Source organism: Xyrauchen texanus, chromosome 22 (genome assembly GCF_025860055.1).
Source record: "Xyrauchen texanus isolate HMW12.3.18 chromosome 22, RBS_HiC_50CHRs, whole genome shotgun sequence".
Taxonomy (NCBI): Eukaryota; Metazoa; Chordata; class Actinopteri; order Cypriniformes; family Catostomidae; genus Xyrauchen; species Xyrauchen texanus.
Genome location: NC_068297.1, coordinates 21,905,168 through 21,923,163, shown reverse-complemented (window position 1 = coordinate 21,923,163; position 17,996 = coordinate 21,905,168). Strand labels below are relative to the sequence as shown.

The 17,996-nt window shown below is 35.8% G+C and overlaps 1 protein-coding gene across 3 annotated transcripts in view; it reads left to right on the top strand.

The window, feature by feature from the left end:
- LOC127662422 (ena/VASP-like protein) overlaps positions 1 to 17,996 on the top strand; it is a 46,252-nt gene that overhangs the window by 16,388 nt on the left and 11,868 nt on the right. For 2 of the 3 annotated variants that reach the window (XM_052153584.1, XM_052153586.1), the window contains exons 2-4: positions 3,714 to 3,882; positions 6,362 to 6,539; positions 16,023 to 16,080. In XM_052153584.1, coding sequence (XP_052009544.1) covers positions 3,714 to 3,882; positions 6,362 to 6,539; positions 16,023 to 16,080 — 405 coding nt within the window. Of the gene's footprint in view, positions 1 to 3,713; positions 3,883 to 6,361; positions 6,540 to 10,268; positions 10,520 to 16,022; positions 16,081 to 17,996 lie in introns of those variants that run through there. The other variant, XM_052153587.1, reaches the window with a different exon arrangement.

Sequence of the window (17,996 nt, the reverse complement as noted above, 5' to 3'; positions counted from 1 at the left end):
AGGCATTGCGTGATGGGATTTTAGAAGAAATAAACCGTGATAAAAATAGTATAATACAAATAAAAAAGATGTAATAAACCAACCTCACACAATTTGAACAGATCCTGTGGAGCGCTCATTTATTTATATACCTCTAAGGCACGTATTCTATCCAAGAGGACAGGGAACCTGCCTGCTGCGCAGCCTTCTAATCCCATATGGATTCCAGAAATAGGCTCTGTCGTAAGGCAAGCATGACACACAAGAATGAAGAACTGAGAGTAGTGAAAGACAGAAAATGCAGTTGTGAAAGCATGAAACTTGCACAGAGTGCAAATATGCTATATCAACCTTTAAATAGTAACATAATCTCAACAAAAATGCTAGAGATACTGAAAAGCACATTTTGAATGTCAAACATTTGTAGATTAACAGATGTGTTTAAATGAGCAGAGTTTGTTTAAATCAAACAGAGCCTGTGAACAAAATGTGACTCACTTCTTTAACTTCTCGTTAATTCCTGTTTGGGCTTCAATGATGGGTTCTCTCTTTTTAGTAATCCAGCCCACTTAATCACTTTTCAGTTTTCAACATTTGGTCCAAAGTTACATTTATAGACTGCTTTACCTCAGTTTATCTGAATTTACAATCTCGGCATAATGTCACAAAATGGGTAAGTTTGATTTAAACTATCCTATGTTCATCCACTGATCTAATGGAGTTGAATTGTTCCAATTCATATTGTGTTTTTTGTTAGAATGACCTGCTTTGGGCATCTGCAGCTGCTTTCTCAGTTATTCAGCTGGCTGTAAGGAGATTGTGTGACTGGATTTGGGTGGAGATGGGTCTGATGGTGTGTTTTGGGGTGATGGAGTTAGGGTAGAAATTTGCCTTGCTCAAGTTAACATCGGCTGGAAACTGAACTTCTTTGTTTGAATAGCCACCCACAGCCTCAATATAAAATAATATTTCACTGTCATCATTTACTCACCCACATTTTGTTCCAGACCTGAATGGCTTTATATTCTCTGTAAAACAAAAGGAAAAATTTGGCAGAATGACAGCCCCAGTCACCATTCGCTGTCATTGAGTGGAAAAATGTGTGGTTTCTGAGACTTACATATTGCCTAACATTTCCTTTTGTGTTCTACACAAAAAAGAAAGTCATACAGGTTTTAAACAACATAAGGATGAGTAAAAGATGACAGAATTTTCGTTTTTGGGTGAACCCTTTAAATCCATTTAATTGAACATCTACAGTACATTATAACTGAAGTTATTGAGATGTTGAAAGGCTTGAAAACATCATATTTGAACACGAGATGTAGTCAAGCCAGCTTTTTTATGCATATGAGAGTATAGTGTTGTCACGGTACCAAAATTTCAGTAGTCGGTACCAATACCTGTGAAATTTCACTGTACTCTATACCATTTTCAGTACCAAAGCAAAACACAAAAACAGGTTACTGAACAACACTCTTGTAATAACAGAGTCTACAAAACATTAGCAGCAGAACTAAGAACAAAAATATGCCATTGAGCAACACTAATTTAAATATATTATTTTTTAATTAGAACAAAACTGAACAATGTATGCTTAAAGTATTTTTGAACACTTATATAAGATTTGCTTCAACTTTTGCAACTTTTAATTTGTTTTTACCAAGTACTAAAAAACAAAACCTAAATAAACAAGCATACAATAGAATGAATAAAAAACAATTTCCAAACTAATGTGCAAAGTGCTCTCTTATTAATAAAGCTGCATTTTGCCATTTTCTTCATGATAAGAAATGCATATGGACATATATTTAGATATATCATATTATGATTAAAGTCGCGAGCAGTTGCGTTCTAATCGAGCTGCATTAAGTGTGCGTGCGCGAGGGATGAGTTCCCTGAGGCAGAGTCTCTCTCAGCCGGGAGCAGTTTCAATCTCTCCCCCTTAGATCGGGACATCAGCGCAACTCATAGAAGAGGCACCGACCACACAGAGAAATGCCAGTTTCTGAGTTTATAGTTATTAACATGACCTTCTTCTGTATTATTTGAACTTTAATAAAGCAATAACGCATTACATTTGACTTCATTTAAGATTTAATGGATGTTTCCTTCAAAGAGCTCCGCCTCCGCTTATTCCACAATGGTACATGCTTCTGAATGTACTTTTATTTTAATGATTCCCTAATACTTTGGGAAATACATAAAATAATCTGTGAAAGTTTAAACTCACCTGCTTTATTTGCTTGAATAAATCCGGGTGTCTGTCTTTATTAAGTTTAATGTGTTCCCTCCTTTCGTCAGAAAATTGCGAAAGCAGCGTTTACAAATAGGTTTTTGCTGATCTATGATGTTTCCCTTTTCATCAGCCTCAAATTAACTGGCTTTTTCCACTTTTCATTTCGACATGATTCAGTTGAGACTCCGCAGTAGCTGCAGCAGCTAATTTACTTGAGGCAATCTTTTGCTTTTTGTGAGTGTTCGAAAGTTCCCGCCTCTGCATGGGTACTGGGTAGACCCGGTACTCGGTACCCCGGTACCTTCAGAAATTCTGGTATCGTAAATAATTTTTTGTTTGAGTACCGACTTGGTACCGGGGTACCGGTATTTTTGACAACACTATGAGAGTATAAAGAGGTTTGACTGACATCATTTGGCTGTATTTTTTAGACACAACAAATGGTTTGTGTGATTAAATATTGGAGCAGATGGATAAAAACTTGGATCTACAGTACTTTTCCAGCTTTTTCCTTTCTTTCTTTCTTTCTTTCTTTCTTTCTTTCTTGTCACACATTTATGGCACTAATGAGCAAAAATTGCGAGGTAGATGGTTTCTGGTCATACAGTAAACACCTCCTACTCTCTTTATGTAATTGCACAGCCTGTCAACAAGGATTTCTATTTAAAGTAGTAGAGAAGCTCATGTCTTTAATTAAACCATGGCTCATATAAAGTAGTCAACACTGCTGCATTCCTGCCTCACTGGTTAGTTGCCTAATGCACTATATAATCAGAACAGACAACAAATCCACCCCTTGCTCAGTGTCTTCAAACAAATTCTATGGGGAAATTACTCGCCATAATACCACAGTAAATATGAAAGGCATTTTTCGAGGGTTTGTCATGGTTTGTGTGTCCCTGTGCATTCAGTATAAAGAGTATTTTTTAGGACTTCTACATGATCTGATATCAAGATGTCAAATCATAACTAGTTGACAGGGGTTGTATTTAATCTTGTGGACAATGATGATCTCTTTCATTGAATATGCACAGCTAAATATTTATGCACTAGTACAGAGAAATTGTTGCAGAAATAATTATTTAAAATAAACTCTTTTCAAGTTGTTGCTAAGAGACACTTTGATTCTGATCTCGCAACTAATTGTGGTCATTGTTGTTCATTGTGAATTGTTAAAGCTGAAGGATGTAATTTCTGTGACGCTAGCATCACCACACAGGCACAGAAAAATAATGGTTTTTAAACAAGTTTTTCCGAAAACTCCCCCCGTTTGGTTAAACAAACAGAAAGCCCCTTAAACATACACCATTGGTTGTGCAAATGTTGGGCTTGTTGAGACACTCAAGCAAACAGAGCAAATTATTTGACACTTTTTGGGGAATGAATCTTTATTGCTTATAATTTTCTCTGCATATTTAGCTGGGATAGGAGAAAATATTTTACAATTGAAAATGAACTGAAATCACTTTTAACAAATGTTCTTTTTTCCTCACAGTGAACAGAGCATATGTCAAGCCCGAGCCTCGGTGATGATCTATGATGACACCAGCAAAAAATGGGTGCCAGTCAAACCGGGCCAGCAGGGTTTTAGCCGCATCAACATCTATCACAACACTGCCAACAACAGCTTTCGTGTTGTGGGAGTCAAACTGCAGGACCAGCAGGTGAGAAAAGAACATAAGTCACAGCAAGACAGAATAGACTGTATGATAAGATCTTACCATGCAAAGTGTGATGTAAGTGTGTGCTTCTGTTTCTTGAAAGAGACATGACAATTCCTTAATGGGGCTCAAAACATTTTGAGGTGGTTTCATCAATTAACTGGCTAAAATGGGACTTTTTTCTGGTTTATTTAGAAATTTGACATGATGAGCATCAAAATCTATGTAACCTTTGCCACATTTAGGGATGGTGTTTGGGGTCTTTGAAAAATTACTTGATCACTTGGGACAAGCCATTGAATAAAACCTTTTTCAGAGTTCTGTACTGAAACGCGTAAGTAAACTTTAGTGCGGTAAACTGCTATTGACTTGTTTCATGTGACGTCACTGTATGACTGCCACACCATGTTTGTGACAAATATTTCATATACTTTAATTTTGCCTCAATTTGAGATGTGACAAAATGTAAAGACGTTGGCTACCACCCCTGGAGTATGCTAGTTCGAATCCCAGGATGTGTTGAGTGAGTAGAGTCACATGGGGTAACCTCCGCGTGATCGTTATAATGTGGTTCGCTCTCGGTGGGGCGCATGGTGAGTTGGGTGTGGATGCCACAGTGGATGGCGTGAAGCCAAATTGGGGAGAAAAAAGTGGAGAAAAAAAAATACTGCGACTAAATCAGACCAGTAATCAACACAGAGACATTTGTAACTTCTTAATAAGATGTTTACGGTGATGTACCGGTGCATGTGTACTCACTGGTCACACATCAGGCTCGCCGGCGTCCTTGGATGGATCGTGGATAAAATATCTTTAAATGTCCGCAAAAGTTCAATTTGGCAATATTAGTGCTGTCTACAGACCTGTATGAAATTCTCCTGGGAAATGGCATGGATTTTTTATATTTTTCTTGATATAGTTTTTCGGGTGTTTTGCCATTTAACACCATTGTTTCTACCCGCTGATGGTCACAAAAATGGTGGCTGTGGGGAAAATTGGCATCAGTGAAACAGGTCAGTAGAGGTGCATGGATACATACAGTACTTGTATTGTTTTGCTCCTACAGCTAAAGAAAAAAAACACCATTATGTTTCCACAACTTTCCAAATGAGGGGGAAGAGACAGAAATGGATCACAGCAGTCAGAAGAGGGAAAGATGCCCATTTTATATTCACTCCCTCAGCAGTTGTATTAGAAACCCCATTGCAGTAGTGGTTCCATGTTTTTGAAATAACATTAAAATATAAAAGAATTTAAAATATAATAACGTTTGCTAGATTTATGTTGCTAATTAAGGAATAGGCAGAATTGTGTCATCACAATCTGTGAAAAGTGTCTTTATAATATTTAATAATTTTTATGCATAGTCTTAACATCTGAAACCTGTTTCTATCCAGAATAATTTGTGTTAAATTGTAATTAGAAACTAAAGTACAATTAGTTTATTTTTTTGTACATGGGAATCAATAAATCTTTTTAACTAATTAATCACACAGTTTTCTGCGATTAACCACAATTAAATTATGGTACATGATACATTATAACATTAAAAAATCACAACAAACATTAATAAATATATTTACTTTATACTTTATCTCAAAGAACTTGTTAAAAATTGGTTAGTCTTCATTTATTTTATATTTATATATTTTTTGCGTAGAGCGTTAATTAGACACATTTTTACAGGTATTAATCTTTGATACAAGTATACTGTATGTATACATGCCATAAAATCAGTGGACATGTTGTAATTAAAATATTTTTTTAATAGTAGGATTAAATGGGCAGATTCAATTCCTATACCATTTTATATGTAAATGAAACTTAAGTGTACATTGCCAATGCATTATCAGACACTATGTACAGATATAAAAAAGTGAATGCTGAAGTTTAATTTGCTGAAGTTTATAATCTCAAAACTATTATTTTTCTGGCTTGTGTTCAGTCTCTATTAGTATACCTGTCTGCAGCTTGCTGCATGGCCAGGTCCTTCTCAGTCTCTGTCGTACACATGCTGGGTCTTTCTCAGGGGGTTTCACATTTGACAGTGTTTCAGATGAAAGTGAGTGAGCGTTTTCGGCCGATGCGAAGAGATACGGCAGCTTGCCCCTATCTCTCGCACGCCGGTTTACGGGTGAAGTTTCCATTCAACGTACAGTAAATCCGCTCCTGTGTTTATTATGCCCAGGACATGCGTCGCTCAAAATGAATAAGCGTACACTGCTTATTTTTCATATCGTGTGAAGTTTCAGGAAGTAAAAAACAAAAAGGATACTGCATAAATTTTTTTAAACGCATTAAACAAAATCAAAATACTATTGTTGAAATTAACAAGTTAAATTTCCCTACCTTAATGATTAAGCTTCATGCATATTAATGGAAAAGAAAGGTCTTCCCTTGAAGCGCATTTTGTTTATACAGGAACAATTTCACAGATGCAGCTGATGTATAACTCCATGTCACCACTGTGCGCTTCTTCCAGGTCGTTATAAACTACTCCATTGTGAAAGGTCTGAAATATAACCAGGCCACGCCAACTTTCCATCAGTGGCGTGATGCACGGCAAGTTTATGGGCTGAACTTTGCCAGCAAGGAGGAGGCCACCACCTTCTCCAATGCTATGCTATTTGCTCTAAATGTGCTGAGCTCTCAGGATGGAGGTAAGGAAAGGCAGTTGCCATAACATCTACTTTGAGCAGAAAACCAAAACAATTTATATAATGTTCTTTCAAATGAACTCTGCCATTCTCTGCTATTTTTCTGTTGTATTTAAACCGAAGTTGGTTGATTGTTGCATGGATGACCTCTGTAATTTCTAAGGAATTTTTTAAGTTTGGCATGATATGAATTTCCAGATTTATTACTGTGATTGTGAGCCTTACATTTGTGCTGTTTCACAATAATATGTTTATGTCATATTATCTCTGAGCACCTTTTGGAATTGGAATTGTGTCTACTAATGGTTTTGTCAGGGTGACCGCATTAGAATTTATATGTAACATTTTCACATACATTTTTGTATGTTTTGAGAGACATTGAAATGTACAATATCAATGTATTGACAGCATTTAAAATACATTTGGATTTGTACAAATCCTTATAAATCCTCTAATTACTGTCAGAACAGAAATGTCCAGAACCTTGCAGCGGTTATCACTGCACGTGAACGAGTTCAATACTCGGACAAAATCCCAAATCAGAACTATCATTTAACTGTGAAAGATGGAGCAACTTTTTCCAAGAGTCCCATCCGGATGGGAAGTTAAGTCGTTTGCTTTTTGTGTATGGCTGAATGTAATTATTATCAAACCTCAAGTATGAAATATAAGTGAAACATCACCAATGTTACTAAGAAACATTAACATGTTTGACTTTGTGATTGTGCTGTCACAATTGTTCCGATCAATCTTTAGTAATTACACAGAACAAAATGATACAGTTATAGTGTGAAGTTAGCTAAATGTGCTAACTGCATTAAATGTGACAGCATTAAAGATATTTTAATTAGTGTCTAATGTATTATAAAAACTATCAAATCAATTCCCATGAATTCAATGTTAGATTAATAAATATTTCTATGCTAGTTATTCATATGCAGAAGGGTTTATGTTATGTCAGTATGTTAAAATTATACACCATAGTCTTTCTAGCAAGTCAGTTCACTGTCTGCCATCTTTGGAATGCTCTCGGGAGACTTATTTCCAGTTGTGCCTGTGCAACTTCTATTTATTTGAATGGAGAAAGACCAAAATCTCAAAAATAGTTGGTGAAGATTACGATCAAAGAACATATTTCAAATTAACATCTGACAATACTGGTATCATAAATTGTGATTCTGTACCTCATTTTCGCTAAAAACTGAAATGCTCAGTTTTACTCGCAGTACAGCTGTAAAATACGCTAACAGTTCTGATTGGCCAACATCTTTGCATGCCCTCCCTCCATTACACATGTAGAACTGTATCTTCCAAACATGAGAGAATGAAAAAATCATGCAAGCGATTTACAAAATCCACTAAAAACACTCACTTCAGACTATCATTGATAGCTATATGTCCCAATATACTGAATGTGAAGCACACAATCATATTACACAGTTGTTCAAATGAATAACTGAAAACTGAACAAAGTCGGTGTACTGTTGCTTACTTACAGTATATTATCAGGCATACAAGATTTGGTGATAAAATAATGCTATGTAAAGATGACAACATTGTAAATAGTCGAAACAAACACAAGCTGTGTATGTGAAAGTTTTATAAATCTGTGTTCAGCTGTAAAGAGAGTAATAAGAGACGGTGGGCTTACGGGTTTCCCATGTCTCTCTCCGGACTGATGTGCTTTCCATGTTGATGAATACGAGAGGTTTGGCGGGTTGGGAATTCCCCTCCCATTTCCCAGTCAACCGGTGGAGAGGGTCTCCCTTGATTGAATAGCTGCCTAATCACGGGACAAAGGTCATCCTGACATGTTCATTTTGGTCAAAATACAGGACATTTCTAAATTCAAAATGGACTTTACACTAAATGAAAAAAGCAATAAAATTACAAAGTGATCAAAATGTTTTATTTAACCACCTCCTCAAATCCAAGCATTTACTGTCTCCAATGGCTCCATTTCTCATCATGCAAGTATCCATCAATGACACTAGATGAAAAATTACTAATAGCCTACAAATTAAGAACTAAAGTCAATTATAAATGTAAAGACAATAATAATCATAATAAATAAGCCTAATAAATTCCCTTGTGTTCCAAAATTAATGCTGACAAAATGTGTGTTCTTATCGAATTTGTGTTTGTATTTTGTTTGGTAATACAGTTAATGCCGCCTAAAGAAAGTAAAATAGAACTCAATTTTAAGTTCAAGGAGAACGTGTCTTTTATTACAAATTACTTTATGATTTAATCACTTTTGTCTTTGTTTCTTTAATACAAAGATATATATTACTGAACCTGAAGAGTTGCGTTCACAATGCATGCTAACCACTTGGAAATAAAGCGCACTAAACTCACAGCACCTCCTGATATGATCAGAGATAATTTGAAGCATTCTCATAGACATCATTATTCTTGCAAACAGTTTTCAGATGAATTAAACTGAGAAAAAAAGTGAAAACCCTGCACACCTCTGAACAAACACATGCATTTATGCCTTTTCTTTTGTCTGTTCTTAAAAATAGAATCAAGTGTAGTTCAACAAATGTGTGTCTTTGTGACTAACAGAATTTCTTGTCATGTGTCACTCCGAGACATCCTACAGGTCGCCCGCCTGTTGCGGGTAGATGAGCAAAATTACCCACGCATGAAATAGGCTACATTTGGACGAGGAGCATATGAACTGGTTTCAGCCTCGTCACATTTTGCGTGTTGCGGGTACAAGTTTCACACCCTGGCCACTGTTTAATATCAGTGTCTTCCCAGATCCATGGTTTTGCCATTTCCTGATTTTGTTGATCATCGTCTGTCAATTGAGTGTCGCAATTGGCATGGGGATCTTTATTAGATATCGTAGATACCCGACAACATCGTCCTATCAGCCAGCCCTATTCATAACTGACTTTTGTAGCGCTCCGTGTTCTTCTAACATAGTAAATCATTTAATCTAAAATCTATACGTTGTGAGGAATTATGTATTTCTTTGGTATTTTAGGCACGATCCACTCCATGTTGGAGTTCTTATCATGGGTTATTATGCAATAACAAAGGCGGACTATATAATTCATATCAAACAAACTCATAAGAATGACATTCTTTGGATCCTTCAGAAGGCTATGTAGAGATGCAGTTTGTCCACAACCAGTAACACAATAACAATTGGATACTTTACTCTACATCTTAATGTGTCCGTTGGTTAAAAGCAAACTACAGTAAAAATAGTGCAACTTCCAGTGTTGGCGTCCCTCATCTACTCTCTCATTCTGAATTCACCATGTTACGTACTGTATGTTGTAGAGGCAGGGACTGTGCATATGACTCCTTTCTTATACATCACAATGGGGAGATTTCAAAATAAGTCGTTATGTGTTATTCTTATAGTACAATCACCTCATATGTGTCAAAATATCAAAGAATTTGATTTGATTCCTCATGACATTACCCCTTTAAAAATTAACTGCACTAACAACTTTTCGATACATTTTGTCGTTTGGGACTTATTTGCGATAACCTTGAGTGTAGAGTAACTCTTATTAAGAAAAGCACATGGGCCTCTCTAGTTTCAGGCTGCTGCTACTTATAAGATGTGTGTGTGGGGGGGCTTCCTCCCTGGTCTGCTGCCATTGGGGGGTTTGCCTGGTTAAAATAATCCATGGAGCCAAACAGTCTCTGGCCAAGGGTGTTGCATGTTCTCTGCATTTTGAGGAGGGTAGTTTGTTAGTAACCTCAGTAAGGTTGTTGGAAGTGCAGCTTACACCTCAGCATGTAAAGGAGAGAGGAGTTGGTGTTTACCTGCCTTAACTTACCTGTACGATTCCTGTCAGTTATTACCAATACCCACCTGGTAGTGGAGCTAAGCTGTGTGATTCTAAATATTTGTACAAAGATGAAAGACATCTGGAAGGGCTGTGGTGCCATGCTTGGGCCAGAGTTTTCCCCGGGGCCAATCCGACGGGTCAGCTCCACAGTAATAAAGCTCAGCAGTAAGTATTGTAATGGATTCAGTTGCATGTGTTAATAATGTGATGTAATGCCTCGGCTGGGCTATTGTGGTGTCTTTGATAGAGGATGTGGTTGTGGAAGCTGCTCGATGGTTTCTGGCAGTGCCCATGTCAAAAGCTTGTGATTAGGCATGTGCTGGTCTGGGTGTATGTGAGGTTTAGTGTACGATAGGAGGGCAATGTTTGTATGTGTGTATTTGTTGTCACTATGTCTGTAGAGTTTAATTAGAGCTTGTATAATTAGAGCTTGACTGACATGGCAGTTTGAGGCCCAATACCAATTTGGTTTATTTGTGAAATATGGCTTAATAATAAAGCTATAAGCTATTTTTATTTTTTGGTATGGTTTTAATATTACACAATTTTCTGTATGGATTGACCCACTGCTTGCATTAAAATTATGGTTCATTGAATCATGAAAATACTGTCAAACTATTTTGAACTAAAATAATAATATTTACATTTTGAACAAATTCATTGAACAGTAACACAGAATTTTACATTTGTGTCTTCCTGGCCTGGAAAAATCACGGAAATTATAAACATTTTAAAAGTCACAGAAAAATCTTGGAAATTTCTGCAGTAAATATAGATATTTTATTGTTATGATCTACTCTAAAAATTGGCTAGAAATTGCTCTTTTGTAGAAAAAAATTGCAAGCCTAGTTATATCCGATTTGTGAATGAATCAATTTGTGAATTAATTAAGTGCTGTGTTCTTTTTAATGAATTAGTTAAACTGATTTAGAAATTGTTCTAAATGATTCCTTAGCAGTTATCGGTGTGAATTTGAACTGTTTAAAACCATTTAAAAACCCTAATCCAGTTATCACAAACAAATAGAAAGATCATGGAAAAGTAATGGAAATGAATTGGTCAAAAAGTGTGGGAACCCTGAGTTATTAAAATACCTATAATTTATCTCAATGTGCAAATACAAAAATAAAAATAAATTATTCATGCAGGTTGTTCAGTTTAAACTAAAGCAAAATCATTCTAGAACATTTTGTTACAACTCGATTTCATTGCTTTCTATCCAATTAAGTTTGTAAACTTGAAGTTTATTAATCAATTTGTGTTTGGACGATATTAATACTTTTTGCAGCATTGATGAAACTGGGCAGGGGATTTACATTTCCCAGGATGCTTTGCATGGGACTGCATGGGGTGAACAAATGTTGAAATTAAGTGTTATTTTATGCATTTTCGAGCAAGATGAGAATAGGAGATTTGTTCATGTTTAATGTTCTGTTAAATTGGTAATCATAAGAGTGTCTATCAGCCTGGAGATTTAAGGGTTACCATCGTGGTGTAGAAGTCTGAATATTTATTAAAATAAAGTTATCCTGGTGCATCAGTTAAATTAAATGAATTGTCAGCTTCCAGCTGTATAAACTGCATCTACAAATCTGCAGATTGACATTTTTCAAGTTGTGCTTTATAAAGACAAATGGCAAGGTTCATCGGGGGTCCACTCACTCAGCCAATTAGATCATAGCTTTGTTGTCATGTGCACTTCTGATTATCCCAGTGGACAGTGTTTGTGTTCAATGAACACATGGTACAGCATGTGTGGTACACATGGGCTGCTACTGCACAAAACCAGCACATGATACTGACACTGTGTGCTTCATAAAACACTCTAGATATGGACTACACATTAATTTAAAAAACCTGTCCAAAGATTTCATCACAAAGCCATCTTTATCTAATATATTGTGCCACGATGATGATTCTAATCGTCGCAGGACTGTTTATTGGTTCCAGTCTCCATAAGAAGCAAGATAAAAACGTTTAATACAAGCGTTCCTGACAGAGAACAAGAACCATTTTAAGTGTTAGTTGGAGTAAATTTGAGTTCAGGCTTAACTTGTGCAGTTGTTGGCTGTCATAATAACTTGAAGTAGTTTAAAATATCAACATAACTCACCTCAGTTCGTAGCCTCACATCATGCACCCACTCGTTAAACTTTGATGGGTGAGGCACTGTCAAAAATCGTGACTCTCTAAAACAGGGGTGGGGAACCTCAATGCTGTCAGTCAAGAATGTTATTTATTTATGGATTTTTTTTTTTTATATACGGATAGGAAAGTATGTATTAAAAGATTTTTCATGTGCTCCTTGTGCCAGAACACCCCTAGCTGGAAGATTTGATGAAATCTTAATAGCCTTCTTAAAGCTGCTGTTTCGGTAGAAGGTTGCATGGCTTCACTTCACTGCTAGGGTCTGCAAATTGACATATCATCAACTAATATATATACAGTATATATATATATATATATATATATATATATATATATATATATATATATATATATATATATATACTGTATATGCATCATGTTTAATTTCTGTTTTAGTTTTACACATATGGTGCTATGTGTATTCCTTTTATATATGGTTTCATAAGTAGTTGCTGTATATAGTGTGTCTGTTATGATGCTCAACAGTGATTTAGGAACAGATGATATGGGAGCATCTGCTGCAGTCGGGACCTCAGGTGGATCCATGTTTGGGACAGTGTGTGAAATGCTGCCTTCTCATGACATGTGAACCTATTCAGGGCTCGACAGTAATGCTTCGCCTGATTAAAATCTCAATAACGAATGTTAGCTCAGTAGCATGTGATTGCGGGGATTGAGGACAATTTTAATAATTCCCACGTTTCACTTTCAAAATGCCGGGAATTCCTTCTATCGCATCGCCCTCTTGCCTTCACTCATGGTGCAGCGTTCAGCAGCTTGTGAGTGTGAGCAGTGTGGAAGTGCATATTTACTGAACTTTTCATTTTGAATGAAAACGTATTATCTATCTTTAATATGCATATCTGTTTTAGCAGATTTAGCAGCAATGTTCTCAGGATTTTATCTGTTAACATTTTCAATGCATTTTGTCAATATTAAACAGCCGTTTTTAATGCAACTGGTGAGAATTAACGTGTACTCTCAAAGAGATGATTTACCCAAAAATGAACATTTGGTAACACTTTACAAATAGGTTCCATTTGTTAACATTAGTTAACTTCATCATTTAACATGAACTAACAATAAATACCACTTTTAGATAATTTATTAATCTTGGCTTATGTTAATTCCAACATACTGGTTATTAATACATTTTCATACATTCAAATAAAAATATGTTTATTTTAACATTAGTTCATACACTATAAACTAACAATGAACAACTGTATTGTTTTTGTAACTAACATTAACATAATTGATGAATGCTGTAAAATATTGTTCATTGTTAGTTCATGGTAGCTAATGCATTATCTAATGTTAACTAATGGAACCTTATTGTAAATTCGATAATTACTTGCCTTTATATTGTTCCAGTCTTCTGTGGAACTCAAAAGGAGAAGTTAGGGAGAAAGTTAGATTCTGTCTCAATTAACTTTTATTATATGGAAGAAAAAAAGGATGAAGTGACATTGAATAGTGACTATGAACATTCTGTCAAAAATCGAATTGTGTTCCTCAGAAGAGATAAATTCCTACAGGCTTGAGGGTTAGTATTGATTTACTGTCTTTCTGCACTACTCACTATTAGGTGTAAATTATGACGATGGAGGCTTTTCTCGTTTCTTTTTTTTTTGCATTAATGCTTAATGTCAAGCCCTGCTATTCCCATTCCTGTTGCCTGAGGGATATGCTGCAGTTATTCAAATAGATTTGTTAGTGACAATGACTCTTCATTTTGGTTTTCCTGTTGCCCTTCCAGACTGTAGAAACCCCAGGACCACATAATATATTTATTCAGTTTTTAACTTTCAGTAAAATTGGAAACTGATATAACATCCTACTGATTCTTTTATAATTTATGATATATATCTCAGGATCATATTTTAGGTGGCTGTGTCTCAGGTGGTAGAGCGGATCGGCCGCAATTCGCAGGGTTGGTGGTTCGATTCCTGGCCCACATGACTCCACATGCAGAAGTGTCCTTGGGCAAGACACTGAACACCAAGTTGCTCCCAATGGCAGGCTAGCACCTTGCATATCAGCTCTGCTGCCATTGGTGTGTGAGTGTGAATGTGTGTGTGAATGGGTGAATGGGACACAGTGTAAAGCACTTTGGTAACCTCTAAGGTTATTAAAAGGCACTATATTAGTGCAGACCATTTACCATATTTTGCACTTTCATTTAAATGTTGATCCTGTGATGAATTTAGGGCTTAGTATGTGTTTGTTCCTAACCTGTTTGACTTTCTTATTCTGGTGGAACACATGAGATGTTTGGCAGAATAGACAGTCATTATTGCAAAATAAGCCCACAAAGAGAGATGGGTATCAGGACACCAACATGGAGCAGAGCCAATAAATGGACATGAAATATAGACAGTTGATGTGATGTTATTATGTAAAAAGAAAGAGATTGCGAATCCTCTAGATTAAACAATACTTGTTGTTTATTTAACAATAATGACTCTCAGATTCATTATTACATGACTCCTTGCCATATCAATTAATATCTGGACATTAATAACAATTATTTGATTAGCTTACTTGTAGAGATCGCAGGAAAGATTAACCAACTAAGCAGATATATTTGATGGCAGAATGCTGCAATTGACCAATCAGAATCGAGTATTCCAGACAGCTGTGTATTAAGTGCTGTGTAATAATATGATATTCTGCAGTGCTGCTTGGACCTTAGTTTGACTTGGGTTCCTCTTTACATGTCTTGTGGTTTCAGTCATATTTGGTGTAATGTAGAAATCATAAACTGCCACTGTTATCAGCGCATATTGTGTTTATATCAGGATGTGGGTGCTCTGTTTGTTGGTTATTAATGCTTGTTCTGTTTGACTTTTGTTGACAGGCTATTTATGGATATACCATATCACAATTTGATTGTAATAAATTATATAGGCTAATTATCCTTTCAAATGCACACACAAAACAGTGATATTATTATTATATTCTGTTAAAACAGAGATATGTAATTTTGCCACCTTTAATTTTACAGCAGATTAATGTTGACATCAACTCAGTCATGTCTAATAAATGAGTCCTAGCAACCATAGATTATATATGTGCTCATGCTGAACTAAAAAGCCCTTCCTCCATTGAGCTTTCATGCCCCATACTGAGTGCCTGAATGTCATGTGACGTAAGCAGTCATCTTTTTAGTAACTCGAGAGCCACGTTTGCCATTATTAGCAGAGCTCCATCACACCCTTTAACTGGTTCAACAGAAAGATTATGATGCTTAAATGTCCAGTAACGAGGTGTTGAATTGTTTTCCTCATCTTGGGTTACAAGGTTGATTGTGACTGGACATTATTGTCAAGTTGGTTTGGCATAATTTCTTTCCCTAAAATAAATTTTATCTCATACTTGATTTATTTGACTGTAACATTTCCACATTGAGGTATCAGAATATGACTGTTTGGCACATTTTATAGTTGCTGAGAGGCAAAAACAATTAAATTACTTAAAACATTTCAATTCTTGAATATTTGTCTGTTCCTGTCTTTAGCTCCAGCGCCACATCGCCAGAATGGGCCGGTGACAGATGATGCAGAGGCTCAGAGGAGGTGCGGACCATCTCTAATGACTTTTACTCTGAGACACCGGTCACATTTTAATAAAATGTTTAATGATGATGTGCAATGTCATAAATTAACTTTACCATACCTTGGATTTGATTTTCATTTGTATATTTTGCCCTTGTGATGGCATATTTTTTCTTATCATATAAATATGTGTGTCATACTTTATGTGATGTATTTATATTAATAAATTCATTAACATAAATTATCTGAATAATTATATCACATTTCAGTCAATAATATGCATACCTAGGCTTAGAATAGAATATAAGAAATATATCAGATGGAAAATGATAAAAAAAAAAAGTGGCCTTCATTACATGGGCATTTGTTTGCCCACTTATTTTGAATTCTGGAGGAAGTTTTGTCACTGTCATGGGCATTTTTGCCCCGAGCCCTTGTTAATTTCTGACACATATGATGTGGGTAATTTTCTCATTTAAAATATGTTCTCCTGTACCATAACAATAAGTAGGCCATTTGTAGGTTAAATTCCCCAAAACAAACCCTCAAAAAATCAGTTTGCTCTGTTTGTTTGAGTGTTCCAACCTGACGGCTCAATCAATGGCATGAGTTTGGGGATGAGACTATCCGTTTATCCTGCCAATGGAAGATGAGGCGATTGTTTGGGAAACCTGTTTGAAAACGTTCATTATTTTTACAATTAACCCTTTGCTAAGCCCCACCTTAACTCTTTCCCCACCAAACACGGAATTTTCCGTGTTTTATGAAAAAAACGCTTCCCCGCCAAACACAGAATTTTCCGGGTTTCCGTGTTTTAGGTGTTATACGGTAAGGAAGACCCCTCCGCATGTTTTGAAAGAGTACGCAACTCTTTGATCAAAGAAACAGACTGCGATCGTCTCAAACATGAAGAAGTGGAGTATTGAGAAGCTCAAAATATCAGACATAAACATGCCTTTTTATCAGATTTTTGTCTGAAATGTTGTTTTTTGACAAAACCGACCTCTGTTCAAGTCGCAATAAAAAAAGAACAAATGAAGATAAAATAAAATCGTTCAGATCTTTGAAGGCTCAGATCTTTATTGTGATATATAGCATCTTCATATATTCATGGAAGAAAATATTCTGCGGGCCATTAAAGTTTAGCGAAAATCGTCAAAAACCCTGGTGGTGGCTGGCAACTTTTTTTTAAATACGCTGGCGGGGAAAGAGTTAAAAGTGCTTCTGACCAATCCTGTTGCCCTGCTGCCATTACTCTGACATGCATTTGCTATTTTTCAATGACAGCCTATGGAAGTAATGTGTGTTTGAGTACTTTAAAGCGGGATATGATCAAAATAATATAAAACATTTAAAACATGTTGTTGCCGGGTCATTTGTAATAGTGACGCAAGTTACCCAGAGTAGATACACGCAGTGTTTTTCTTTCTTCTTTTTTTTAATAATATTTAAATAAATCTGGAGAAGAGCATGTTATGGATTCAATTGTGTCAGCCCTCATTCCCAAATGAATATTCAACATCTGCAACGACACCTACATTTGCTTAAATTAAAGCTAATAACTGACCATTAATTAATTTATGTATTGATTCAAGTCATAGTAAAAGTGGTAGTAAATAAACAGTTCACAGCATCAAAATTAGTGTTTTATGAGATGTTAAAAATAGTTCACTTACGCTAATGCTATTAGATGTGTATTCGCTATTAATCGCTATTTTTCTCTTTTCAAGTGACTGTAATAATCGTTTGCCTTGATTCTGATTCACAGTTGTTTATAATCAAATTACTGTGTAATTTAGCAATTTCTTTTACAAAAAACTTCAGATAAATATGCATTACAATGTCACTTTTCATATCAGCCCACGTGAAAATATTATCATTCCGTTTACGTGAATATTTGGCCAGAAACCACATCGTTCATGGCAATCTCCTATTCA